Below are 27409 nucleotides of genomic sequence, written 5' to 3'. Positions count from 1 at the left end.
TTAATGATTTCCATCTCTGTTTCTTAAGACTGCCATGGCCTATTTTTCCAAATCACCAATTTGGATTTCATCTGTACCCAAATTGAAGATGTCATTTTTAATACCATGGCAATACCATTTTTCTGGTAACTCCTTTTCCTAACAAACATTTTTGTTTTATGGTTGCGCTATCTTTTTTAAACCATTGGTATTCATAAGAATTTTTAAAGCTCTTTGGTTTTCTGCATTAAATTTGTTAGTGGTTAATTGCTTGTTCTTCCCAGTACTTTTCTTTCATACTATGTCCCCACCGCTGCCCCCCCAAGGGTTTGATGATTTGGGGCTATTTAGAATCCTAATAGATGATGAGATTATTATTGATAAATGGTAAGGGTTTCTCTAGCATTTACGAAAAGTGTCTGTTCTACCTGAGGCTTTTCTCTCACCTGGGAGGGCTGACTATAGGGCTGACTGTATGGCTGAGTGGGTGGGTCATGCTGAAAGAGAAAAGCCCTTTCCTGGAGGCAGATTACTTTCTTAAGCTCAGGTTTTTTCCAAGGCTGTGATGGAAATCTGTTCCTCACTTTTCCATGTGTCCATAAGCCTAGACCCATGCTTGTTAGGTTGAGCTCCTTGGCCCCTTTGGTGTTTCCATTAACCCAGTGCTATGTGAACACTGCTTTTAGGTGATGTAGAACATCTTCAGTTCCTGCTCATTCAATGGCCCTCTTCCCTCTATTTCCAATGCCTGCACATTCATTGTTACTTCCTTGAGTTTTGAGGAACATACACACGAGTTTAGTCCGCCATCTTAAACCACAAGTCCCTAGGGCTTATTCTTTATTACAGTATTTATAATTTATTGCATATCTAACAGATTATATGATGGCACAGATCCTTCTGTTATTTCTGTAGTCCTTTTCTTTCATTTTTTTTTACGTTTCCTTATAGGGTCGGTTCTGGACATTACACAGCATATGCAACTCATGAAGGTCGCTGGTTCCATTTCAATGACAGTACTGTAACGCTGACTGATGAAGACACCGTTGTGAAGGCAAAGGCCTACATCCTTTTTTATGTGGAACGTCAGGCCAAAGCTGGATCAGATAAACTTTAATACCTCCTTTAAATCATTATTTGTCAACTATACCGGACAAACATTTCCAGTTTTCCGTAAATACTTGATCCGAGATTTAATTTCATTATGCACTTTTCAATTTCCTATTTTTGGTTTAGTTTTGTCAATGGTAGTGACATATTAAACATGGGCACCAACTAATTTTTTTTTTAGTTCTACCAGAAAACCTCAGCAGATACTTTGATTTGCTGCTTTAGTTGTAATAATTGTTTTTATATGTAGTTTCAAGAACTTAGTTCTATTTGACTTTTTTTATATTAATGTTTTCAATTCTCACTTTGAGGCACATTTACATCAATGCTTTGTTACTGTCACATGCTGAAAGCAAGATATGTTCCTGATTGCGAAGAGCAGAACTGCCTGCTGCCTTTCACAGCTGTAATGGGAGATCAGGTGGACTCGAAATCCAGGATCATGTGCGCACATCATTTGTGGCCCACAAGATTTCAGTGACTGTCAGTAATCTTTCTTTTCGATTGTAAGAGGTAACTGGGAGAGCATCATTAAGTAGACCAGGTGATTGCTGCTCTTGGTATCTCTCAAGGCTGCTGCTTATCAGCACTGATTAAATAAATTTGTTGGATCACTTGTACCTGTACTGCAAATTCAAGAATTAGTCCTTTGAAGTTTTATTTTGTTTCGGGGTTATTTTTTGCTTGCGTGTGTTTTCATGGAGAGAAGAGTACAGCAAAGTCCAGATAAGACCAGATACATTTAGTGTTTAAAAATGTCTGTGACTCAGCTACACGGTATAGATACTGTCAGGTGAGGAGACCACAGCTTGTTTGCCTTTAGAACCAGACTCTAGTTCCCCCACTGTCTGTGGTGCTGGATGGAAGGAACTACCTGTCCACTTTTGCCTTATTTCTTGCTTGGCCATCTCAAGTTGAGATGCTGACCTCCAGAGCTGATTTGACCATCACCTACACTTCCCAGAAGGAAATTTGAGTCTTTGCTACTTTGGGTTTTAACAACTCCCACTGGCCTATCCTGAGAGCAGAGCAAGCTGAAAATATTCTCACTGTGAACAGAGTTTCTATTCTTGAGTTTAGCAGTCTTGGTTTTAAAACTGTGTTCAAGAAACATAGGTACAGGCTCCATTAAGATTTAACTCAAATTGAAATTTGGAACCAGAATTCCATCTAAGAAAGGTAATTGTGATTTCTGCAAGTGTTCCAGGTTAGTTTGTTGATTTCGGGGTGGGGTGGGGGGCAGTGGCAGCACTGATGAAGGAATCAGAGAAAGGGACTCCCAGAGAGGGTTGCACCTTAGGACTAGGCACTGTTTTCAGGTTCATCTCTCATTCCAGCCTTTATTTTCTTCTCAAGTGTCTACAAGTCACAAGGGGCAGAATGTATTTCATATTAAGCCAACCTACCAGACTTTTTGGTAATCTTGTTTTTTTCTATTAAAAGAAAAAACTGTCAAGTTTTAAGTGCATGAATGTAAAATAAAGTCTAACAGCTGTCCTCAGGGTGGATATTTGAAGTTGCAAGAGAAGATGTGGCTCCATTTCAGTTATTAGCTAGGTATATCTCCTATTCTCTCAGAGCAAAAATCACCTGCTCAACACTTTAACATGGCCAGGAGAAAACTGCAATTGTGTCTAAACTTGTACTATCCACTATGGTGGTCACCAGTTATATGTGGTTAAATTTTAATTAAAATTAAATTTAGGGGCACGTGGGTGGCTCAGAAGGTTAAATGTTCAACTTTGGCTCAAGTCATGATCTCTTGGTTCCTGAGTTCGAGCCCCACATTAGATTCTGTGCTGACAGCTCAGAGCCTGGAGCCTGCTTCGGATTCTGTATCTCCTCTCTCTCTGCCCCTCCCATCCCCCCCCCCCTCAAAAATAAACATTATATATTTTTTTCAATTAAATTTCAAACTCACTTCTTTGGTCACACAAACCACATTCCAAGGGCTCAGCAGCCATGTGTGGCATAGGACTGCTTAGGTCTAGGGCAGTTCTCTTAGATAGCAGTGGTCTAAATTTTCACTCCAGAGAAAAAAGCTTTGCCTTTATGTTTAGGTCTGACACCTTAGAGTCTAGGAAGATAATTAAGAGGGCAACATATATTTTAAATAGTTTACACTTCTAAATTACATTAGGTTGAACCATAGGAAGTTTGTGGTATTTGCTTTTTTGATCTACAAAAGTGAAAGTTTCACATAATTTGGCCTATTAATATATTAACACCACATGTAATTGAACTTGGAATGTGCATCTTCTTTGATTTTTGTTCAGTATCTCCTATGAATTCAGGCTCTTTTACTGAGATGGTATATAGCTGTGACTTCTAACATTTGCACTTAGATTATTCCCTCTTAATGGGCAGCTGCTATGACTTCAACAATAAAGCCTTGGGCAGTGTTGATGTTGGTGGAGAAAAACTGTCTTTTCGTACCAAAAGGAACTTAGTGACAGCCAGACTGCTTTGCTGGGGGAAGGTGGTCCTTAGGTAACATCATTGGCTTAAGAGATGGACACATTTCCTCTTTGAATTTTTAGAGTATTTTTAGTGCTTGATTTTACTTAAGCAGAATGTTTGAATGGTGTTATGAAGGAAGGCTGTTGGGAAAAGTGATTGGATCCATTTGAACTGTGCATTTGAACACCAGTGATGTAAATGTGCCTATTCGTATTTACAAAATTTAACTGTGTAGCCTTATCACACCTATTTTAAAAGCTGATCTTTGTGTGCTCTTCAGGGCTTTCCCCTTGTGCCATGTCGTCTGTGTGTGTGTGGCTTCTCGCGCAGAGAGCTTATGCTGAGGCGGTGCCTCATGCTGTCACACCTCTCCCCTGGAACAAGAAAACTTCCTCAGAAGTCCTCCCACACAGGTGGGTGATAGAAACAGTTTGTGGCAACACAAATCTCTCTCCATGGTGGAGAAACCTTTGCTTATCCACTGTATTCTACTCAGTGTCTAGTGATGACAAATGTAATAGAATTAAACCAGTGAAGTGTACAGGCCCCGGTCAAGTGTTAAATGTGTATCTCACCTGGGGAACCTACTCAGCAGCTTGGTTCTGCAGTTGGGGACATCTTTATTTCTTAACAGCCAAACCTCTTTCATTGGTTTAGTGTACATAAGTCTATTTAGATACGCTTCTCCCACTTCGGCCCCCAGCGTCCCCTAAACTCCCTCATGTACCCTGTGGCTCAAGTGGCCTCTTCACTCAGGCCCTGAAAAGGCTCGTGAGCAGTCTGTTTCTGCGGCCAGGGCACCGGTCCCAGGGGACTGGGGTGTAGCCACAGGAACGGGCTGCGGTGCAGGAAGAGGCAGCCACGTGGTGGGTCATGCTGGAGGGCAAGGTCTCCGCATCGCCTCGCGGGTCTGAGCATGATGGACTCCAGAGCGCCCTGCCCTCCGCCGGTGCTGGTTGTGTCTGATGTGACCGTTTGCCGCGAAAGCCTCGTTTGTGTGATGGGAGAGGGTTAACTGTGCAAGTGACTAATTTCATTTATGTTGTAATCACATCCCTTTTCTGCTTCACCAACCTGAACTGTTTTATGGATGAATGTATCATTAAATTTCTGGTCTCTTTCCTCTTGGCTGTTATTTCTGAGCTCCTTTCATGGGAGCCAAGGAAGTAATGGTGCACTTGCTCCAGCCATGGGCCTTGTCAGTCAGTCAGCAGTTTGCTTCCCAACCCTCCCTATCTGGGGCCGCCAGAGTACAGAGGCCGGGATGGAGTGACTTGCAGGGACAGGTAGTGGCGGGAAGGGACACCCTGGCACCTGCAGTCAGGTGCTGGAGGAGCAGCCCGTGTGCACCAGAGCCAAGTGAGATCACCCTGCCTCTCCTGGCACAGCTCATCTTATCAGGTGCCGTCTGCTTGCCTCCTTCAGAGCTAGACCCCACCCTGAGTAACTGGCTTTTGGGCTCTGAGCAAAGGATGTTTCTTGGTCACCTTTTAAATAAAGTAAGACAGGCAAATAAAGTGCCACTGTTAAGAAATAAACATTCTGGTTTTCAGTAAGCTCCTATATATATATATATATATATATATATATATATACACACACACACACACACACACACACACATACATACGCGACCCCTCTGCCCCCATGGTCCCTGGAGAATGAAAACACAAGAACCATCCCCCTCTCCCCCGTCCACATCCCTCCTTTTTCCCTCTTACTTATTGGCCTGCTCCTGTCAGTCTTCCACCTTTGGAGACAGAGGTGCCGGAAGCGCACATGGTTTTGCCTCCAGCTCCCATAGGCAGCTGTGCTGGTCAGAGGCTTACAGGCCAACTGGGAGCAGCAGTTGTCAACAGCACCCTGGCGGTCCAGACCCTCCCTGCAGGCGCGCCTGCCTCCATGGGCCCACCCCCTGTTCCGGCATATTCCTCCCCTCCCCCAGGCTCTGAACGTTAGCCCTGCCAGCCTGGAACTGTTCCAGCAGGGCGGCAGGACTCTGTGGACGCCACAACAGACCACAAGGACTTGCCAGTGGCCAACCTTTTAAGAAGTTCAAAGAACCACCTATTTCTAAGAGGTCAGCCCTCTGAAAAGTACTGGTTTGGAAAGGAACTGGGAGGGAAAGTGGAGATCGTAAGGCTTTCTATTAAAACCCAGCCGAGCATACCGTTAGACTGGCTAAGTGCAACCAGAGCCAAAGAGGGGCCGTGGCTGTCAGCTGTACTTGTGAACCATTAAAATGGTTAGTCTGGAACATTAGCTGTGACTAGTGACCCTTTCCTTGAGAGATGCTTCTTTTAGCTGTCTCTTGGTGTATGTTTTTAAGAAAAGTCACCCCTTCCACTTCGCCTTGGCCGTGCTGGGGTAACCAAGCACACGGGACTGCTAAGTCTGGTGTCTCAGAGGTTTCCTTAGGTGAATTATGGTTTGTTTTATTTGGGGTTTATTTCCCAGAGAGAGTGGTGGGCTCCAGGGGGGGCAGAGAGAAGGGGACAGAGGATCCGAAGTGGGCTCTGTGCCAACAGCAGCGAGCCTAGTGCAGGGCTCGAACTCATAAACTGTGAGATCATGACCTGAGCCAAAGTCAGTCAACTGACTGAGCCACCCAGGTGCCCCTGCATCATGCTTATTTCAAAGGCAAAGCTGCACCAGGAATGACTAAGCCTTAGTCTGCATTCATCTGCATTATAGCCACACAACTGGACACCTAGTATCCCCTTATGTCCAATACCAATCAAATGGGAGAATGAACAAAGCTTACTTAGATGGTGTTCCCTGGAGCAGAGAAATATCTGGTTCATGCCTCATGAGGCAGCATGCAGCCTTTGGCCTCTTCCCCCAAACAAACTAACAGAGGGGCATACAATGCCGGTAATTCACAATAGCAAAATACAGTAGGATCCGGGATGGGAGTGGGAGTGGAGTATTAAAAAATAGATCCACGTACTGAGAAATCTAAATTACGTCAGGAAAGGAGAACTTAAGGAACTCCAGGCAGCCTGCCTAGGCTCAGGGGCCCGGTTATGAAGGCATTCACAAAGAGGATGGTGTGTGGCTGGCTTAAAGGGCAAGCTTAGGCTAAAATACTTAGAATTGTTTCAGGCAGTTTTGTACTAAGAACTACCTCATCCATCCTGACATTTTGGGAAATACAGACGAGATACAGCAGGGCTCTTAGCCGGAAAAATAGTAAGATGTAAAGCCAAGTAAACTGAAGCTTAAAAGGTTCCACAAATACACACAGAAGAACCTTGACAGCTAAGCTACTTGAGGGGAAGCTTTGCGACACAACTCAAGGTAAAAACAGCCAGCTGGGAGGCCAAGGCAGTCCAGTCGCCTGGTGGAGGGTAGCAGGATTTGAAGGTGGTCCAGCCTGGCCTGCAAAACTCACAGGAAAGGGGGCATTACCCATGGCTTCACCTTCCCCCTCTGCACACAGAACTGTCACCCTTAGCTCTCTAGACAACAGGCTGCTTCCTACTAAGTCAAACAGAAGACTCCTATTGATACACTAGAAAATAAAAACACAATTTATAATTAGGGTCTCTCCCAGTGAGCAGAGACTGCAGGCCTAGACAGGTGGTCTGGCAGTCCACCCTCCAATGAAAGTGCCTTGGGAAGAGCCAAGAGAGCTCTCTGCTAAGCACCACTGTCAGCTAAAAGGGAAAGAAATCCCTTTTAAGGAAGCTATTTAACTTCAATAGCCTGCTTTTCTGCCAGGATTTTCAATTCCTCTGAACATAAGCCGAACCACAGACTGCTACACGTATGTCTGGATCTTGGCTTCCCCCCCGCCCCGTTCTCAGAGCTTCAGCACCAGTTGTTAGCCAAAAATAAACACCATTCCTCAACCATATATGTCCACCAGCCCAGAGCGGGGGAGGAGGAGCAGGAGGTAGGGCAGGTCCCCGGGCTCCGGCCACACACTGTGGCTGCTGCACGCCATGCATCTCACCCAGCTCAACCGGGAGTGCCTGCTGCACCTCTTCTCCTTCCTGGACAAGGACAGCAGGAAGAACCTTGCCAGGACCTGCCCCCAGCTCCAGGACGTGTTTGAGGACCCCACACTCTGGCCCCTGCTGCACTTTCACTCCCTCGTAGAACTCAAGAAGGACAACTTCCTGCTGAGCCCAGCCCTCAGGAGCCTCTCCATCTGCTGGTACTCTAGTCGCGTGCAGGTGTGCAGTATTGAGGACTGGCTCAAGAGCGCCTTCCAGAGGACCATCTGCAGCCGGCATGAGAGTCTGGTCAATGATTTCCTCTTCCAGGTGTGCGACAGGTAGGCCACCTCCTGAGCAGAGCTGGCTTTGGTGGGGTCTGGATTCTAGAGCTCTAGGAGACTTCTGGGGGACAGGGAAGAACAAACCACAAGACCAAGATAGCTCCATTTGGGGGAGAATCTAACTAGGCCCAAGGCAGAATGTCCCGGCCTGTCCACAGCACAGTCCCCAGAGGATGAGGAGTACAGTCGTGGGGATTCTCCTCCTCTTAGCCTCACAGGTCCTGGAGCTGCTTCTGCCACAAGGAGGAAGCATTCGGGCAGCTGTCTGCCCTGGCAGCCATTAAGACCTCAGGGGGTCTGGCTGGGCCTCTATTTTCAAGGTCAGGCCCTGGGAAAGGTTCTTAGACTCAGCTATTAGCTTCTGCCTCCACTCTTCCCCTAGCAAACAAACTCCAAGGTTTGTGACATGCAACTAAGGAAGGAGAGCAAGGGTGCTCTGGGTTAGTCGAACCAAGCCAGACTGCAGGGGGAGGAGGGGTGGTGGTATTGAAGAATGGTTTCCTCATTAGAAATTTACTAATCTCACTGTACCCCTAGGGAAGGGTGTTTTGGCCTATTTTTATAAATGAGCAAATCAAAGCTCTGAGAGATCATGTGATTTGCCCATAGCCTAGGATTACTGGATTTTAGGAAAAAAAAAAAATGCAAGACATCCAGTTAAATTTGAATTTTAGACGAAATTAATTTGTTTAAATGTTTATTCATTTTTTGAGAGAGCGAGCTAGCGAGCATGAATGGGGACGGGCAGAGAGACAGGGAGACACAGAATGCGAAGCAGGCTCCAGGCTCTGAGCTGTGAGCACAGAGCCCGAGGTGGGGCTGGAACTCAGGAACCACGAGATCATGACCTGAGCCAGTCGGAAGCTCAGCCGACTGAGCCACCCAGGCTGCCCCTAATTTTCTGGTGTAAGTATGTCCCAAATACATCCTGTACTCATCCGTCAAGCCTACCATGGGTAGAGGCTGAGCCACAGGCGACCCTCCATGGTCTCACCCTCCTGCCTAAGGTAGCCCACACAAGCAGACTTCCGCTGCCAGCCTCTCTCTCAGCCTGTATTTACCAGTCCTGTCCTGACTTTGAGGAAGAGCACTCTTGGTTGGTAACACACTAGGCTCCGCCAGTTTGCTGCCACCCAGGTTTAAAAGCTGCTGTTTACTGGCAGCATGACAGGAATGAAAGTAAACAGTGTGGTGGCCCCGCCCTGCCTTTTTTTTAAGGCAGCAGGAAGAAAAGCCCATCTTGGCTAGGCCCTGCCGGGATGAGGCCATCTTGATGGGTTTAACAAGGCCCCGAAATCAGACTGGAGTGACATATAGGGGAGGGTCACGCCTGCTCTCAAGTTGTTCCATTCTTGCTATAAGAGAACTGACAAGGTAAGGATTAGGCCCCTCGTGGCACCATGTGGGTGCAGCAAGGGGCCCCAGTGACACAAAAAGAACAAAAGGCTTGGTGGTCAGGGTTCCTTGCGGAGTCTCCCCGCTCTGTTCCTGTCCAACCATGGGAGCCCAGCCCAAACATTTACACTCTCTCAACCTACTTTCTTGATCTTTAAAATGGGCTAAGTCACCTTTCTCACAGGCTAAGAGGATTAAATGACACAGTAGCACTGGCACACAGTGGATACTAATATCCACCAAATCTGGTTCTTTAAGCAATCGGCTCTTGGCAGGGAGAGACGGGAAAACAGGGAAGGATGGCAGGGAAGGAGTCTGCTTTCTCTGTTTCGTTCCTACAAGCAAGATTATTCTAAAGGTTCTTAGAACAAAAGGGACCACTCACCATCTTTGTGGCTTAAACACCTAATCATCATAACCACCCTGAAGGTGATAATTTCTCCCGCTTGACAGATAAGGAGGACTAGCACAGCTCAGGCATTTGTCCTTGGTCAGAGCGCAAATAAGTTACAGGCAAGTTACCTGAGCCCTCATTCACACAACAGGGTGTAGACAGAAGGTTGGATACGGAGACTAAAGAAGCCACGTGAACTTGGGGAGGTGGAATGGGCTCAGCGCCTGAAATGAGGTGGTGCCCAGTCTGGTACAGTCAGGGGGTTAAGGGAGAAGCTTATCAGGAAAGGGAAAGCCCCAGTCTAGACGCCAGCTCCTTCTGGCTACAGGGAGCCAAGGCCCCTGCCCACGAGACCGGTCCTTCTTGACTGCAAAGCTGTCTGGTTCTGTGTGCTCCCAGAAAAAGTGAGTTACAATTGCCTACAAAAGGCCCTAAGGCTCTTTACACCCCCCCATCTCAATCTTCACTACAACCCCACCGGTAGGCATTATTCCCTCCCTGCTGTGCCTGCCCCACTTCCCCCAAGAAACTAAAGCTCAGTGAGTGGTTTAGCAAAGGTCACACCACAAACAAGCCAAATCTAACTTCTGCTCAAGATTCTTCTCAGCAGCAGGTGCTGGTTAGGTTGAGGCAGAGGAGCCTCCAAACTGTGTAGAAGTGGCCCTGACTATACCCACTTCACTCTTGGTTCCTGACCTTTTCTAGGCTGGCATCCCAGTGGGCATGCAATAACTGTTTAGTTAACTGAGCTGAAACCTGGGCTCTAGAACCCAGAGCCAGGCACACTGGAAGAAATGTCCCGACCCCAGATTCACGGGTTGAACGTGCCTGTCTCTAAGCCACCCTACAGGAAACCCTTGTTCCCACCTGACCATCCTCCCAGGAGCATCAAGGCCTAAGTTTGAAGCTAGACTCGACTGGTCACCCAGCATCTCTTCTCTCACCCCAAAGCAAGCAAGTCCAGAGAGAACCCAGGAACATCCAGAGTTGTCCACCTACAGCAGGACCAGGGGCAGCTCACGAGGCTGAAAGCCACACAGATTAAAGTTTGGTGGAATGGAGAGGCAGAAAGTAGGGGAAATGGGACAGAAGCCTTGGTTTTGATCCTGGCCGCGGCATCGCAGGCCAAGTTCCTTAAACTTGCTGAGTCCCTTTCCCTGTTTCCGTGCCCACAATATGCAGAGTCCCAGCGTTGTTAGGGGGCAACCTGGCCTGGGAGCTCCAGGACCGGGCGCGGCCCAGGGCAGACGCAAATCGCGACCCCGCGGGCCCCTCCCGGGGTCACTACGATCTCTCCGCAGGTGCCCCAACCTCGAGTCTGTCACGCTTTCAGGATGCGGCCATGTCACCGACGACTGCCTCGTGCGCCTACTGCGCTGCTGCCAGCACTTGCGTGCGCTGCGCCTGGAGAACTGCGCGCGCGTCACCAACCGCACGCTTGCTGCTGTGGCGACGCACGGGCGCGCGCTGCAGACCCTGCACGTGGACTTTTGCCGCAACGTGAGCGCGGCCGGCCTGCGCCGCCTGAGCGCCGCGTGCCCGCGCCTGGCGCTGCGAGCCGAGCACAGCGCGACGATGATCCCCGACCAGCTCCCCAGGGCGCCCGGCACTGCCCTTCGGAAGCTACTGCCGCGCTAGGCAGACGGCGCCGAGGCACGACACGCGGCCAAGGGCCGCCGGGCGGAAGGAGCAACCTGGTTTCCAACCACAGCCCCTCCACCCCCCAGAGCGTTGTCACACCTCTGAAGCTCAGTTTCCCTGTCTGCAAAATTGGGACACTAATGCCTACCTCACATTAATGACGGTTTTACGCACAGGAGTGCAAGATTAACCGGATGCTGGGAAAACACTCGGATAGTTCTCACTAAACACCAGCACATTTCCCGACGCCCTTCTGCCCCAGGTCCTCAACCACACACTGCCTGCAGCAGCGGGACAGGCCCGCACCACGCATGGACTACAATCCCCGGCGGGGGCCGAAATACCCGCACGGGGAGGCGTGGCCACCAGGAGCTCTCCGGCATCGCGCAAGCGCCCTGGGAACGGGGGTGGGGCGACGTCCGCAGCCGGCGTCTCGTCCCGCACTACCTCTGCGGCTCCTGCTTCCCAGGAGCGTGGCCTCCGCGCAGCGCGAGCGGGCGGGAGAAGCGGGGGACCCGGGACTCAGAGTCGGAGAGAGCCACCGAACCCGCCACCTCGGCCCTGTCGCCCGCACCTTTGCTCGGTGGCCGGGCGAGCCCGCTTGCCTTTCCCCAGCAGAGACCGCACACATAATTCTAGAAAATGCGCTGGTAGATGTGATTCTTTCATAAATAGCATATCCTTATTTTCTATGGTTATCTTATCACAAAGGCAGAAGAAATCGTTTGAAAAACCCTAAGTAAAGATTTGAAAACAAGAGCAGCAGCCCCGGTTAAGTCTCTTGATAATGAAACCAATTAGAAGCTGATACAAAGTTAGATTTTTACATGCTGGACTTGCTCAACATGGGCACACGCCTTGACTTAACAATTTCAGGGCTTTAGTCACTGATGTCTCACCTTTAGCCACAAAGTATAGGCTCTCGTCCAGGCAGCAGCCTCCGGGTCCCAGGTACACGGTGAAAACTTGGGTTAAGAGAGGAAGGCAGGGAGCCATGAGCCGGCGGGCAGGCGACGCTCACGCTCTGGCTCCGCCCACCACCAGCGGTTACCTAGGGCCTTTAGGCACTTGAGGCCAGGTGTTTCTTTTCTGGGAAAGAGGCTCTCCATCCCTACTCACGGTTGCCCAATATTGGGGAACCAGCGAGGAAATTCCATTCTCACGGAGCTTACCTTCTAGTAGAAGGGACAGTAATTGGTATATAAAAAGACAATAAAGCTACGGTGGCGGAAGGTGGGGAGGAAGCACCAGGGAAGGGGATGTCTGGCAACTGCTGGCGAAGGTTTGGGGAGAGAGAAGCTACTTAAAAGGGGTTGATCAATATAAGCCTGAGTGGCAGCATCTGAAACAAGAAGTGAGGGAGGGGGCCAAGCAGCATCTGGCAGGAAAATATTCCAGGTGGAGGGAATAGCCGGTGCAAGGCTCCAGACCAAGAGCAGAGCCCGTGAGTTAGGGGAGGCCCGGTGATTAGCGTGGCCGGAGCAGAGTGAGTGAGGAGGAAAGGTGAGCAGAAAAGGAGATCAGAGAAATAGGGATGTGGGTGGCCATTGGGGCCTCAGAGGTTATTGTGAACAGGAAATGAGAGCTGGAGGTCCCCCACCCAACCTACCCGCAGGAGCCAGGGCCCCAGGCAGAGATGATATACATGTAGGTGACTCCCAGGAGCTGAAATTTCTCCAGGCAGAACCTGTGGGCAGGCAAGCAGCAACCCAGCCCATCCCAACCCCTCCAGGGACTGCCAAAAAGGCCTCAGCTGCGCCCAGGCCCCCTTGTCTCGCCAGCGCTTAGCCCAGAAACAGGTGGGTAATTGCACTGAGGCCACACGTGGCATAGTTCCTTCACACCCTTGTGTAGGGAGAGCTGCCTCAGACCACCAGCTACTCTGGAATGGGAGGGCCCCACTCCTCCGGGTGGGTAATTTTCCAGTTTACCCACCATAGCTCCGGACTCTAGCAGGAGGCCTTGCCGGCCTTTCCCCCACTCCTGCAAACAATGTTTAAAGAAAGCTCAGGCTTCCATGGGGTTAAATGTTTGTTTAAAATAGCACCACTTAAACCCTGGGCTTTGCTTTTATTATCTCTGATAAGCCTGAATTCTCAGCAGGTTCTGTTTGCCCTGAGTTGGGGGGTTTAGTCTGGGGAACAACAGAATCCTAGTTTCTGGCTCTCCTCTAACTGAGAGCAGTCAGCCTTCTCCAGACCTCACCTTTTTTTTTTTTTTTTAAGTTTATTTATTTTGAGAGAGAGAGAGAGAGCTTGCATGAGCAAGGGAGGGGCGGGGGTGGGGGGTGGGAGAGACAATCCCAAGCAGGCTCTGAGATGTTGGCACAGAGTCCTACTCGGGCTCGATCTCATGAACTGTGAGACCATGACCTGAGCCGAAATCAAGAGTTGGACGCTTAACTGACTGAGCCAGGCGGGTGCCCCTGGCCCTCAGCTTTTTAATCTGTGGATTGGGATTGCTAGAGAATCTTGCTTGCAGGGCTCTTCTAAGGATTAAGACATTATGTGTGTAAAGCAGAAGTCACTGCAAGTTCAGCTGGAATAGGGTAACCTGAGGCCCCCTTTCCCTCTCCCTATGGAAGCTCTTTTACAAATGAGGGTTAAATCCCCTGGCTAAGCTTGTGGTGCCCAGTAATCCCCCACATACTGAGGCTGTAGTGACCACAGAACTGAAGCCGTGCTGACAGCTGCATCCAACACTGTTTCTCCAGCTTGAATCGGGCCCCGCTCCCTCCCCGGGGCGTGAGGGCCACCTGAGGTACAGCCAGAAGGCAGGCACTGATGAGATGGCTCTCCGATCTGCCTTCTAACAGGTGCTGTTCACATCAGTGGGCACTGAGCAAGAAGCCCTTGACAGAACAGTCAGTCCCGTGCTTGATCAGTAACAATGTTCCAGGTCTTCTCTCAGATTTGCATAGAACAAGGGACTTCACATACCTAATTAACCCACGGACTCAATCATCTGGGGTTTCGGGGAGTGTTGAGTGATCTGCAGCTCTGCCATCCATCACTTCTGACAAGTTATGACCTCTCCGAGCCTGTTTATCTCTACAATAGGACCAGTACCCTCTCTGTGACGCTCTGAGATCAGGTCTAAATGTGCATTTGCCTGGAGGGCTGGGGTAGGGAGAGGCGTCCTCACATCCACATCTTTGGGGGCCTGGAAAAGCCAAGTGCCTGGCAGAACCCACAAGGCCTGGGCACCAGGAAGAAGCAAGCAGGGTCTATATAGGGGTGATCCAGAAACACTTGATGGAGGACATCACTTGATTTGAGCCACGCTGGAAGATTGACCCCAGCTCCCACGGGGTCTGTGTTCCATCAGCAGGCACAGTTCAGCAAGGGTGCAGCCAGAAAGCCCAAGGCATCCCCACAGATGCCAGGGGAGACGGGACCCTGTGTTCCAAAGCCACTTGAAAATGGCTTGGAGGTTACGAGTGTCCTCATGACTTCCATTAGAGCAGACTACAAACTCTCCAGCTCCTGAACGCACTCTTCACTCAGTTTTGGCCAAGGCAGCCAATGGCTACACAGAGGAAAAGCTAGGGGGAGGGCTCACAGCCTTGGCACGGGCACCCGGGCAGGACGGTGCTCCCCGGTGGAAGGCTGATGCCAGTCACCACACGGTGCCAGCTGGTCTGCACGGGAACCTCAGTACTAGCAGAACCTGGAGCCCCACGCTCTTAGGTCAGGGGCTCCAGGATGCAGGTGGAGGCTCCCAGTGGGGGTGCCATGAGGTTTGTGTTACAGGGACACACGGGCCCATTTCTGCACAGGTGGGATGACTGGCGGGAACTAAGCTCTCTGGGTTCTACCATCATCGGTGGGCGCGCTCACAGGAAGCCAGGGCTCCCAGCTCTAGCCTGTACACACTTGTGATCCGGCACTTTCCCTCTCCAGACCTCAGGTTATGGTCTGTAAAAGGAGAGGTCCCCTGACCCCTTAGCTCTAGGATTCCTCCAGCTGTAGGATACAATGCCCAAGACATTTTTTCGGCTAAAAACCAAGTTCAACACATCTGACTAGCAGGGCTGGGCAAGGGTCACAGAGCTGGGAGGCCCAGAACAAAGCGGCCCTTTGAAAGGCCTCTGGGGAAATCTTAATTTTTAAAACTTTTTTTTTTTTTAACGTTTATTTATTCTTGAGAGGGAGACAGAGTGTGAGCAAGGGAGGGGCAGAGACAGCGAGAGACACAGAATCCGAAGCAGGCTCCAGGCTCCGAGCTGTCAGCGCAGAGTGAACACAGGGCTCGAACCCACAAACCGTGAGATCATGACCCGAGCCTACGACGGTTGCTTAAACGACTGAGCCACCCAGGCACCCCAGGGGAAAATCTTGAATTTTAAAAGCTGGGGGTCCAAATTCTCTGGAGACTATGTCAGGGTCAAAAAAACTGCAAGTATTTAACTGAATGAATCCAGAAAATAAAAAACTGCCCAAGCCTCTACAGAGAGGCTGAAAGTGAACTAGGGGATAAACACCTGTGCTGGGCCCACTTCAGCCCCTCAGACCAGGGACTTCAACCTTCCTCTCTCTCTCAGGGCTTCTAAAAATCAGCAAATTACAAAAGGAAAAAAAAAAGACAGGTTTCCAGCAAAGAAATGGCATCTGTTATAAAATCAAGGTGTCTATCCAGATTTTCCTTGCAGGGTCAGACCTCCTGAAAAGCCGTCCAGGAAGCCTGACAGGTGGCGCCTGGAACCATGAGCATCACCCTGCTGAGGGCACCTTTGCCCTACAATCAAGAATCAAATGTGGCAGCAAAGGTCAGAGCCTTTCAAAGGTTGAGGCATTATTTTTATTTAAAATAAACCCTGAGGGGCGCCTAGGTGGCTCAGTCGGTTAAGTGTCCAACTTCAGCTCAGGTCATGATCTCACAGTCTGTGAGTTCGAGCCCCACGTCAGGCTCTGTGCTGACAGCTCAGAGCCTGGGGCCTGCTTCAGATTCTGTGTCTCCCTCTCTGCCCTTCTCCTGCTCATGCTCTATCTCTGTCTCAAAAATAACATTTTAAAAAAATAAATAAATAAACTAAACTAAACTAAACTAAACTAAAATAAACCCCGAGACTGCAGATGTAGCCTTCAGCTGGGCACACTCTCAGCCCAGCTCAGAAAGAGGGAAGAGCCACTTGTTACCAGGAACCAGCCCAGGAGGCTCTGAGAGACCCGTCTTCTGGCATTGTCCAAGACCTCAGGAGCACACAGAGGCCTCTCTCCTCTCAGTTCCCTCCTGGCCCAGAGGCCTAGGCAGTGTGTTTCCACCCCAGGCTGAGTGGTTTAGGCCCAGAGCCCTTCACCACTTCTGTTCCTGCCGACTGAGCTCTCACATCAAGTATTAAAGGTTCGTCTTTGCCCAGAACCCCTGTGGCTTCCCAGAAGCTGTAGTTTCTCCCTCTGAGACCCAATTCCAATTGAAGGCTTCTCTTCGACAAAACTAACGTGTCGTTGTGACACGTATTATTAGGCACGGTCACTGAGAAATATCTATATAACACAAAACCGTATCTTTGTTCCAATTTCTCTTTGAAAACACTTATTTTCTACCTTCCTTCTGGAAAACAAGTGCCTGCAAAGCTCTCCATCTGGCACCTCATTTGACTGAACTGTCCTCGGTCCATGAAGTACTGCAGCAACTTGTGGCACGAACTGGCTGTAGATGAAGACAAACCACCCAAAGGCTTTGCCCTCTTCCTGTTCCCACTCCCGGCAGCCAGAACCTTCATAGCTGCTCTTGAGATGGCCCCCTCTCCCAGAACCACCCGCTCATTCTGACATGCCCACGAGTGTAACCCCTTCCCCAGCCCATGCACAACTTCCCACCATCCACCATTCAAGGATACGAAAGCCACTCACTGGTTCTCAAATTATTCGCACATTCACCCGCTCATTCTCGTGGTCACTCATTCGTGCGTGCGGAGTGCCTACTAGCAATGGCGGTCCGACTGCACGACCGTAAACCGCCAGGTTCTCTAAGCCCCCACGTACTCCTCACAAGCAAGGTTAAATCGTGTTACTCTCGTTAGCTTCCTCCTTGCTTAGGAGAGCCACTCCCCACTGGGGCTATTCCGGAAAGGCTCTTGTTAGCATGTTACACTCAAACCAGCTTCAGAGGAGGAGGAAGGGGGTTGCTGAGAGGACAGGCCAACAGGCTGACCCAAGGGCCCCGGGTGATGGGTGAGGGGACGAAGTAAGGCAGCCAGGATGATAGAATAAATGAAAGTAGGGGCTTCCCACTCCCAGGGGCTGCTCTGTCATCTCCAAGCCAAGCTCACTCGGTGTGAAGGAGTGTTTCTGACGGGTCAAAACGCCGTCACAGTGAGACTAGCCCCAGAGCTTGTTCTTTCTCAGTCAGAGGCTCCACTGGAGGTAACAAAAGCAGCCCACGCTCTGGTTCCTGCATCGGCTTTATTTCTCTGCATAAGGAACCCTGCACAGGCAATTCAAATTAAAACAAAATAAATATATGAATATTCATGTAAAACTGTCCTTTCTAATGAACAATTATACACAATGTACAATTTCATGTTCACTGGGTGGGTTTACAAAAATGTACCATTCCCAACTAAAAATGCACCAAAATGGTTCCATGCAAACTTATCAAAAGTGACCAAAAACGTGGAGGGAAAAACCTGACTGAGAGCACTTTGTCTTTTTTTTTTTTTTTTTGTACAATCACAGAAAAATAAAAACATCTAATTTCTTTGTTACATTTAGAGTAACTAAATGTGGCCACTGTTTGTAATGTCGGTTTATGTTCCTAAAACATCTATGTAGTTACCATAAAAGTGTATCCACATGAAACTGGAAGTGAGCATCAGTGAGAAAAGGGGCTGGTGGCCCCACCGCGCGGTCAGTAGTCGGTGTCGGAGCCCTCGGCGTTGTCCACGTTCCGCGAGAGCATGTAGTTGTCCATGTCGATGGAGCGGCAGTTGTTGATGGCATAGCGCAGGCGCTCAGCCATGACCAGCTGGCTGGAGTAGGGGGGCAGCCGCAGCTGGAAGAAGCAGGTCTGTGAGGTAGGCAGACTGTCATAAGGCTGTGGAGAGAGAGACCCGGAGCCGTGACTGCAGCATCGGGGTGTCACGGGGTACCTGTGACCGCTGCCCCCCCAAAATCAGGAAAGCACTTCTCCCGGCCTTTAAGATGGGCTCCACAGACAGGACTGCAGGGCCGACTAGAGGGGAAGGACAGACTGTGCTGTGTTGGAAGGAAGGCGGGCTCTGGTGTCCCACGGCCACCACGGTTTTTGGTGAAGAGGATTCCTTCCTGTCCTCACTCCCCCAGTGGCCCCGTGTGGAAGGTGAGAGCAAGCCCTGACCGGCAGGATCATGTGAGAGAACTTCTCGAGGTGCCTGCCACGGATTATGGGCGCAGCAGAGCTCGTTCCCTATCGCCTGAAGCCGCCACAGGGATCCCCTGCCAGCCGGTGAAATGGAAGGAACTGGGAGGGAGTCACCGCCCTCCTCCACGCCCACCCCACCCCCGCCCATCCCTCCCAGTGTGCATTCCGTGTCCCTCGTCTGCGATGGCTGCCAGCACACAGCTCGCACGAGGAGGGAGCAGTGAATTAAATCCCAGTCCATCCATCTAACTGACAGTAACACAGACATTTAAAATGATCATTACGATGACCAGCAGCAAAGCTGAAAAGTGCCTGGGGCAGGCTGCGCTAAATACAGCACACAGAACCACCTGTGCTGGAGGCTGACTGAAAGGTGGAAAAGGCCGCTACTAGGGAGGCGACATACGCTCTCTGGCCCTCCCTGCAAACACAACTGGCTGCCCAACTATATGTACTGATGGTAATGATTCTACATTTTTATAACATTAAAAAAAAAAGTTTTTAAAAAAGCATTTGGCCTCTCTTTCTCGCTCACCTCCTTGAAACTGGCTCTCCTCCTCCTCCCCGGAGCCCTACACCTGGTGAATACACCTCAAAGACGTGGGAGATGGAGGGCCTACAAGCCTAACTGGGCCTGAGTCAGTGAGGACACAGAAACCTCGATCGCAGAAAAACAACAACCAGCAAAGACACTGAAGGGGAATGTCAACAGGTGCGTCTGATCGGGAAGATGGAGCGATGGTCTGAAAGTCACAAAGGAAGGACCTGTAGTGGTCAGTTTTCTGAGGCTGAAAAGTCTCAGGCAGGGGATTAGTGATGGATTAACTCCCAGGATGGCAGGGGTAGCTTGGGACGGACACAAGGCAAGGTTTTTTTCCAGAGCTGAATAGAAGCAAACCATTTCTTCCACCCACCTCTCTCTGAAGCAACAAAACAGATTTACAACTTATAGTTTCTGGCAAGTCATGTAGAAAATTTATGGAAAGGTTCTTTTCATAGCCCTTCCTGTGCACGGCCTCTCCAGCAAGCCTAGCCTAGGCCGGCAGCTTCAGGAGGCAGTGGGGGAGGGACAGCTTTGGCTACAGCAACCTCCAGGAATAGTTACTGGAAAAACACCAGAAAGGCAGACGCTGAAACTGGCAGGAAGGGTCCTTGTGTGAAGAGGCCCTACTTTCCTTACTGTTTCCAGAATAAACATGATGGGCCCTGCTCGGAAGACTGCCCAGCTCTTGAGGAGTTGGGAGGTAAAGAGACAGAGGAAACACATTCTAATTTAATGCTGGGTTCAAGGTATGTACCAAGTGTCCAGGAGGGAGACAGAGGGAGATCCAAGTCTGGCCTCAGGAAGGGTCAGGGGCAGCAGGAAAGCATCCGAGAGGGCTTCCTGGAGGAGATGACATTGGTATCGGGACTAAAGGATAAGTAAGTGCTTGCCAGGCATAGATGGAAAGGGGTGTGAAGAACTTCCTAAAGCAGAGGGAAGAGCCTACACAAAGGCACATGAGTGTAGAAACAGCGTAGTCTGTCAGGAAAAAAGATAAGCAGTCTGTTACGGTCAGAAGGCACTATGTGTTAAGAGGTGATATCAGAAGGCAGGGACAGAGGCCATACTGTGGAGGTATTTAAGGCCACTAAGGCAGCTGGCATTTATCCTCGAGTCAGGGGGCTCCTGAATGGTCTGAAAGGAGGAGAGTGACAAGGTCAGATGGGTGTGAGAAAGATGACTCCGGCAGCAGCGTGCATTTAAGGCTCTGAGCCCTTTTATTTCTAAGCCATCTGTCAAAATGGCAGCTGGGCTGGGGCTGTGCCGCAGAGAAGCCACACCACCTGCTCCACGGCACGCACCACACAGCAGCCACAGAGCACGTATTGCTGTTCCCGTCTTCATGTTCCTTCTGCAGTACGTGCGCCAGTTACTGGTTAGTATCTTGTGAAAACAGACAAGACCACGTCTGAGCGCACAAGTCACACGATGAAAAGGCGCAGGAAATAAGGGCAGAGGCAACACGATGGCCCCAGTGGCAAGCTTAGCTTCTACTTGGGAAGATACTGGAGGATTTATCAAATGTTGCTGGCAGTAGTGTGATTTCTATATCCATTTAGGGCTGTTTTCAGTCAAGTTATATTTCTTAACAAGTTTTTCTGCTGGATTTTTTTTTAAATCTGGGAATTCCAAACATTAAGCCTGAATTGGCAGGCCTACTTGAGGGTCACCAGTTCAGTTTTCCCAAAATGCAAGCACCAAGGAGGCGGCGGGGTGGACATTAGCCAGGAAGGCAGGCGTGCTTACTTACCCTATCAACCTTCATGATTTGAAATCTCTGAGATATGTCAGCAGTGTTGGCTGGTAGTCGAGATCTTCCAGACACAAACCTCATGAAAAGCACCCGCTCCTCATTCGAGAACTCCTCCAGCGTGTGCCAGAACCACTGCACCAGCTGGTGCTGCTCGTCCACCTCCCGGTACCGCACCACTTTCTTCAGAACTTCCACGGAGATCTCGGGCATCCCACACACCATCTGCTCCAGCTGCTTTGCCGTGAGGAGGGACAGCAGCGGCACAGGGACGATCCAGGACATCCCTTCTCGGACTGCAGCCACCTGCTCCCAGGACAAGTTGTTTGTTACACGTGTGCACGGAGACCGGGAAACTCCCGCTTGCTCATTCCCCAGACCCCCACTTTTCCCCACAACTCAGGTGCACATGGCCCACCTGCCCCTGCCCCTTTGTTACAGCTTCTCCCTGCCTGTGGGACTTGTACACCCCTTCTGGTCCCAGATCAAGTCCATTTAGGAGCCCGCCTTCCGCCTCCACAGAACTCAGCCCGCTGGGCCCCCAAGTGCCATCCCCGCTCATACCCCTAATCACATGTGGCCGCGCACTGTTACACTGGGCTCTGTAGGCTACTTGGTCTCCTCATTAGGGTAAGAAGCTCCTGGAGGATGTGTCTAGCTTCTACTGTTTTTGTCATTCATATTTTTCTTTTGAAAATAATTCTATCCTTTCGTAAAATTTATTTGTGCTCATTGTAAAAAAAAAAAAAGAAAAAAGAAACGTACAAAGAAGAAAGTAAAACTGGCAAGTCTTTCTGTGGGAAGGGGGTAGAAAGGACAGAAGATTTAATCAGGAGACTTGGGGTCTGAATCCAAGCTCCACCTCTTCTTTTACTTCAATTTTTTCATCTGAGAAGCAAGGCAAATGATTGCTGCTCATGTGACTATGACGAGAATTTTTAATGCAAGTCTGTGTGACCAGTTACATTGCTTCTTTTCTCCTAGTGGGGTGCTCACAACAGGTCAGCTGGGGAATGTGGAGCGGGAGCTGCCAGGGGCTGCCCGAGTCTGTTTAAAAAAATCTCCCCCAAGGAAGGTGCCTGGGTGGCTCAGTCAGTTATCGTCTGGCTTCAGCTCAGATCATGATCTTGTAGTTCATGAGTTCGTGAGCCCTGTGTTGGGCTCCGTGCTGGTGGTGTGGAGCCTGCTTGGGATTCTCTCTCCTCTCTCTGCCCCTTTCCCATTTGTACCCTCTCTCTCTCTCTCTCTCAAAATAAATAAACTTAAAAAGAAAAGAAAAAACCCAAGGTTGTACAGCAATGCACACACCCTACGCACAGACTCATCACCATTCAAGACTTGTTCACAAATACTTCTTCACTCTTGGCCAACTCAGAAGCAACAATGAGAAAAAGCAAAACAAGATCTGAGGACCTCAACAGGAGCCACACCTTGGGGAAGGCCCTGGGGTTGTGATTGGTATAAGGCTGTCCTGCCCAGGGCTAAGAAACAGGAGTGGCAGTGAGGGCAGTTTGCACTGTTATTAAAGGGAATACCCTAGCCAAAGTTTGTCCCAACACAAGCTGTCATGCCTGGCAGAATACAAACCAAGCTGTCTGGAAAAAAATGAGACTGGGGTATGGGGCTGGCTGCTTGGCAGGGAACAAATGGGGACAGCTGTGGGAAAAACACTGGGTTCTAAGAGACATGGAGGAAGTGAGAGCGGAAGAAGGCCTCATTTCTGAGAAAGGAACAAAGCCAGGGCAGAGAAGAGCTCAGCTGAGAGTGGAGGGTCAATCCGACCCTCAAACGAAGGGCCAGCAGAAGAGCCTAGACCCCACTGTTAAACCTGGTTTGGGATCCTGGCTTTGCCTTGGGCACATCACTTCATTTCTCTGGACTCTGTGCTTTCATCTGTGAAATGGTGACAGTAACCCTTATGTTACAGGGTAACTATAGGAAAAACTGCACCTGAGGGTGCCTGGTCCCAACCTGGCCTGCAGGAGTGACCAATACATTTTTAGTCAATTATGTACTCTAAGGATTAAAATTCTGAAGAACTGGAGACAAACCCTAGGCCCTGGCTGTTGTTAATAGCGTCACTCACAGGATTTGCTTTCACTAAGCTAAGGGATAACAGTTTTCTGACCGGACTTGGCCCAAAGCCAGAGGAAGCAGGAGTGAAGGGTGCAGAATATATATACACTTCAAATCACTACACAGCCTTAGAGTCTCAGTATAGCTCTCAAGAAGACCCTAACATATTCTGCAAATAAAGTATTACTAAAGTGGCTATTAAGGACTGTGTAACCAAAAAAACCCATTTTTGGACAAAATATTCATTTCACTGGTCACTCATCACATTCTCATTATTTATTAAATGCTTACTACATGTCAGCACAGAACAAGAATATTGATACACCATATATATATGATATGTGTGTGTGTATGGATGTGTGTGTGTATGTATGTATGTGTGTATTTATACATGTATATATACATACACACACACACACACACACATACATCCATACGCACACACTTCACTCAAAGTCTAACAGGCTAATTAAAGAAACAAAATCTAAATTTTGTGGCCTAGTTCTTAGACCACAATATAGAAATACTGTGATATCTTGAGAAATTTCTAAGTAACAAAAAAGAATTCTACAGGCTATGGACCTGGAGGAAAGCTGGTCGGTAGAGATGAATTTTCAACTGGAGCTTGTAGGACTGCAGCAGGAGGGGGAAAGAGGGATTCGTGTGGGATTGCAAGACCAGTGTTTAGGGGTTCACTTGCATGGGCCCTGACTGACCCAGCTGGAGTGGGGACACTGGGCTGGGGACAATAAGAGATACAGACAAACAAGACAGGGGAAGAGTAAGATGTTGGGGTCTAAAAGCCTGGGTGAGAGCTTGGTCCTTCAATCCAACCAGTGACCAATTCAGAGCTGTCCTAAGGCCCTGAGTAAGATGACAGGAAATTCATAGATAAGGCCTGTAAAGTCTCTGAAGAGCAGCTGAAAATCTGATACAAGTTAACTGACATGTTAGGTTCATACATTAAAATTCAGTAGTAACCAGTTAGCTCTTCTTTGAAGACAACCGCAAACACTCGCAAGCACGTTCCAAATGTCATCTCACCTGTCGGTCCATCTCATGAAGTCGATATTCAATGGCCCTCTCCACATACTCCTTCCTGTTGGAAAATGTCAGTGGGATACTATTTCCACCAGGGATTATGGGAACCATTTTGCCATCAGCACTTTGGCCAACAAAAGAATCAAGAGGAATCATCTAAAAAGAGAAAAAAAATTTTTACAAAAAGAACCCGCTTTTTTTTTTTATGTAACAAATAAAAGTAGATTACACACAAATATAGCAAAAACAGTAATAACATCAAAAATATTTTAAGGATAAAAACAAGGAATCCAGGTAGCTAATCATGCCACTTGATCAGAAGGGAATGTGCTGACTTATGAGGCTGTAGTTAAAAATTCCTCTGTTCTCAAACGAGGCTTGATGAACTCTGGTCACCCCAGGCCTCCCTCTCTCCAACTGGGCCCCCTCGCTCGCCCATCCTGGCAGGCAGAGAGCTGACAGGAGGAAGGAGCAGAAGCTGGGGTGCTGGTGTCAACTCCACCCATCGGCAGCTATGTCAGTTGCTGGGGCTGAGCTGCTCAGGCAGCAACGGGATATGGCGTGAGTTAATCAGACAGCAAGTGGAAGACTGTATCTGAGTTTTACACAGAAAAATTCTAGTCAAAACCAGCAGAAGGCAGACTGGCCAAGACTCACCTCATGGAAACTTTCCTCGGTAATCCCACTGTCTTCAATGTGAAGAATGCTGTTGAGGGTCTGCACGTAGAGCAGATCCACCTCCTCCAGGTCTTCTAGGGTGAGTGGGACACAGCACAGCTGCTTCCACACCAAAGGGGCCAAGTGGAGGTCCAGAGGCTTCTTTGTGCGAATGGCAACCCCCATCAGGATCCCCAAGAACTTAAACTGCATTAAGTGTTCGTCAAGGCAGGCAGAGGGGTTAAAAAGGAACCTGCAAAATTAAAGGAAATATTTCAAATAAACTGCCTTCATTTCTATTAGAAATAAGTTATCTGACAGCTATAGCATAATCCAGACCTGTGCTGTTCAATATGGTTGGTAGTCATCTGCCACATGTGGCTATTCAAATTAATTAAATAAAATGTAAAATGCAGTTCTTCAGTGACTCTAACCACATTTCGAGTGCCCGACAGCCACATGTGCCATGGGGCTAGTGTTCTGGATAGCTCAGGGACCATATTTTGAATTATTTTTAGAAGAACCATAAAATAGCAACTGAATGGTCTATTAGCCCCTAAGCTACCTGCTCCAGGATGCTCTGTTTCCTAAAATCATTTATCATTTATGAGTCCATGCAGCAGGATTCAAAATTCAAAATTTGGCAATACAGACAATTGCTAAGACTAAGTGCTGTGACTTAATAGCATAGCTAATCTTTCTGATGAATTGTGATGCAGCAAATTCCTTGAGGGGAGGCCATGTGGGCCTTCAGAAACACAAAATAAGTCAGGTTTCATTATCAAGTCTGAGTTTCCTCTCCCCTCTGTATGATATTTGAATTGGTCCTATAACAAAGTCATGACGGAAGTGCCCCAGTTTCCTGACCTGTAAAATGGTAATAATAACAGTTCCTACTCCTTTGGGTTCTAATGAGGATTCAGTGGGATAACATATGTAAAGCACTGAGAACAGTGCCTGGCACACAGTCAGCACTCAATAAATGAACTATCATTATTATTATTATTACTGTAGATAGTCAACAAACACTTGCTGACTGCCTTACCTATCCCTATTGTAGCCCACTTCTGCAGTAGCATTGGGAGAGGGTATAAGAAGGTCAACAATACCAGTTTCAAGTTCCTGTAAAAGAAAGAACAGGTTTTTGCAAAATGACAATCAAATGCATCAAGAGAACTAAAGATCATACTGAAAAGAGAATATTTTGAGGAATTTATAGTTATGTGACAACCAGGCAACTCTATAATTTTTGTGGCTTTAATTTAAAATGAAACTAGAAACCTTCCCCATGTAGAAAATATCCTGTAGTATGCGGAAGTAACAAAGTCAATCCAGGGAAGGAGTTGGGGTATCTGTGAGCAGGGTATAGGTCTATTCGAATATAACCAACAAAGGAGAGCCAGAAGTTATTTCAGTCATAGGATTGATTAGAAAAATCCTGCTACTAAGCAAAGCAGGAAGGGTCGAGTGGATCTGGAAGCAAAGTTGTCACTGCAGATCTCAAAATAAGAACCAGTCCAAACTCTTAGTATTTGTTTTTCTAATTCCGCTAGAACCTGGCAGTTCATTTCCTTCTAAAAGCACCAGAATTAATCGGAGCACACGGGTGGTCCTGGATTTGTCTATTACATAAATGTATAAGTATGTGTCATCATTGTTTCCTCTGCCAGTATTAGAGCACCACAGACTGTGAGTCACTGGTAGACGGTTAAGCACTGACAGGTACCTTCACACATCATTTCACAAACCGTAGCTATAATTCACCTATACATCATTAACAGCGTGATTTTTATAAGGCTCACAAATGCATCCTTGCTACATTTATAAAAACATGTCAGAGCAGTCACTGGAAACAGTAAAAAACAGCCACCACTTGAGCACATGACTCAGCAAGGGACACTGCATGAATATACCTGGCACATCTCTGTGATCGTGTCATCAAACACTCCCCCAGCATCATCCGCCCCTTCACCAACCAGCTTAACCTTCCACGCTCGTGAGGGCAGACGGAGGTCTGATGCATTCAGCTTAACTACTTGTCTTGCTATCTGGACAAAGATGGGCTTACACTTCCGTCCTCTTTAAAAGAAAGGGAAAACAGAATGAAAAACAACTCTCACTAATTTTCCCAAACCACCACAAAGGTCCCTTGAAGGTATCTTCCCATCAGTGAATGAACAATCCAGCCTAACAACAGTCAAACAGTGTGCTAGGCCCACTATAACCACACTGGGCACTAAGGGAAGCACTGCCACTATCCTAGTTTACAAGTGAAGAAGCTGAAGGTCACAGAGATTAGTTAGTAATAAGGTTCATCTAAAAAAATGCTAGACAGTGAAACATACACACATATGCTAACCTGGTTGATATCCTCTTCACAGTAATTTGAGGTCCATAGTTTTTGCCTTGAACCATGGTTTTCCCTATGGAGCGCACCATTGGCAGGGTGTAGACCCTTGGAGCTAACAAAGGCCGAAGCTGTCCCTGTACAATGCCCCATGTTCCAGCATTATAATGGGATGTACTGTTCTGTAACAGAAAGTAAGCTACTCAGAAATGGAACACTCTAAGGCTCAAAAGAAATAACACCTCTCACTTTTAGAACATAATTCTTCATGAATTAAAAGCATAAACCTGGGGGCATCTGGGTGGCTCAGTCAGCTAAGCATCCGACTTCTGCTCAGGTCACGATCTCATGGTTTGTGAGTTCACGCCCCAAATCAGGCTTGCTGC

The 27409-nt window shown here is 48.5% G+C and overlaps 3 protein-coding genes across 14 annotated transcripts in view; 2 read left to right on the top strand and 1 right to left on the bottom strand.

Annotated features, from left to right (window-relative positions):
• Positions 1-4671, top strand: part of USP3 (ubiquitin specific peptidase 3) — a 105759-nt gene extending 101088 nt beyond the window's left edge. For all 5 annotated transcript variants that reach the window (XM_047861951.1, XM_047861949.1, XM_047861950.1 and 2 more), the window contains one exon: positions 931-4671. In XM_047861951.1, coding sequence (XP_047717907.1) covers positions 931-1096 — 166 coding nt within the window. In that variant the 3' untranslated portion in view covers positions 1097-4671. The remainder of the gene's footprint in view (positions 1-930) is intronic.
• A 2734-nt stretch (positions 4672-7405) lies between these two features.
• On the top strand, positions 7406-11267 carry FBXL22 (F-box and leucine rich repeat protein 22). The gene is made up of 2 exons (XM_047861954.1): positions 7406-7831; positions 10925-11267. The coding sequence occupies exons 1-2, from the start codon at positions 7497-7499 to the stop codon at positions 11259-11261; spliced, it is 672 nt and encodes a 223-aa protein (XP_047717910.1). The 5' UTR covers positions 7406-7496; the 3' UTR covers positions 11262-11267.
• A 6390-nt stretch (positions 11268-17657) lies between these two features.
• HERC1 (HECT and RLD domain containing E3 ubiquitin protein ligase family member 1) overlaps positions 17658-27409 on the bottom strand; it is a 191001-nt gene continuing 181249 nt past the window's right edge. For all 8 annotated transcript variants that reach the window (XM_047861940.1, XM_047861948.1, XM_047861945.1 and 5 more), the window contains exons 72-78: positions 27036-27205; positions 26590-26755; positions 25722-25798; positions 24677-24929; positions 24023-24175; positions 20903-21208; positions 17658-18302 (exon numbers count right to left, since the gene is read on the bottom strand). In XM_047861940.1, coding sequence (XP_047717896.1) covers positions 18117-18302; positions 20903-21208; positions 24023-24175; positions 24677-24929; positions 25722-25798; positions 26590-26755; positions 27036-27205 — 1311 coding nt within the window. In that variant the 3' untranslated portion in view covers positions 17658-18116. The remainder of the gene's footprint in view (positions 18303-20902; positions 21209-24022; positions 24176-24676; positions 24930-25721; positions 25799-26589; positions 26756-27035; positions 27206-27409) is intronic.

The sequence above is a fragment of the Prionailurus viverrinus genome, chromosome B3, assembly GCF_022837055.1.
Source record: "Prionailurus viverrinus isolate Anna chromosome B3, UM_Priviv_1.0, whole genome shotgun sequence".
NCBI classification, from domain to species: Eukaryota; Metazoa; Chordata; class Mammalia; order Carnivora; family Felidae; genus Prionailurus; species Prionailurus viverrinus.
The sequence above is the reverse complement of the archived record's forward strand: the minus strand, read 5'-3'. Positions and strand labels throughout refer to the sequence as shown.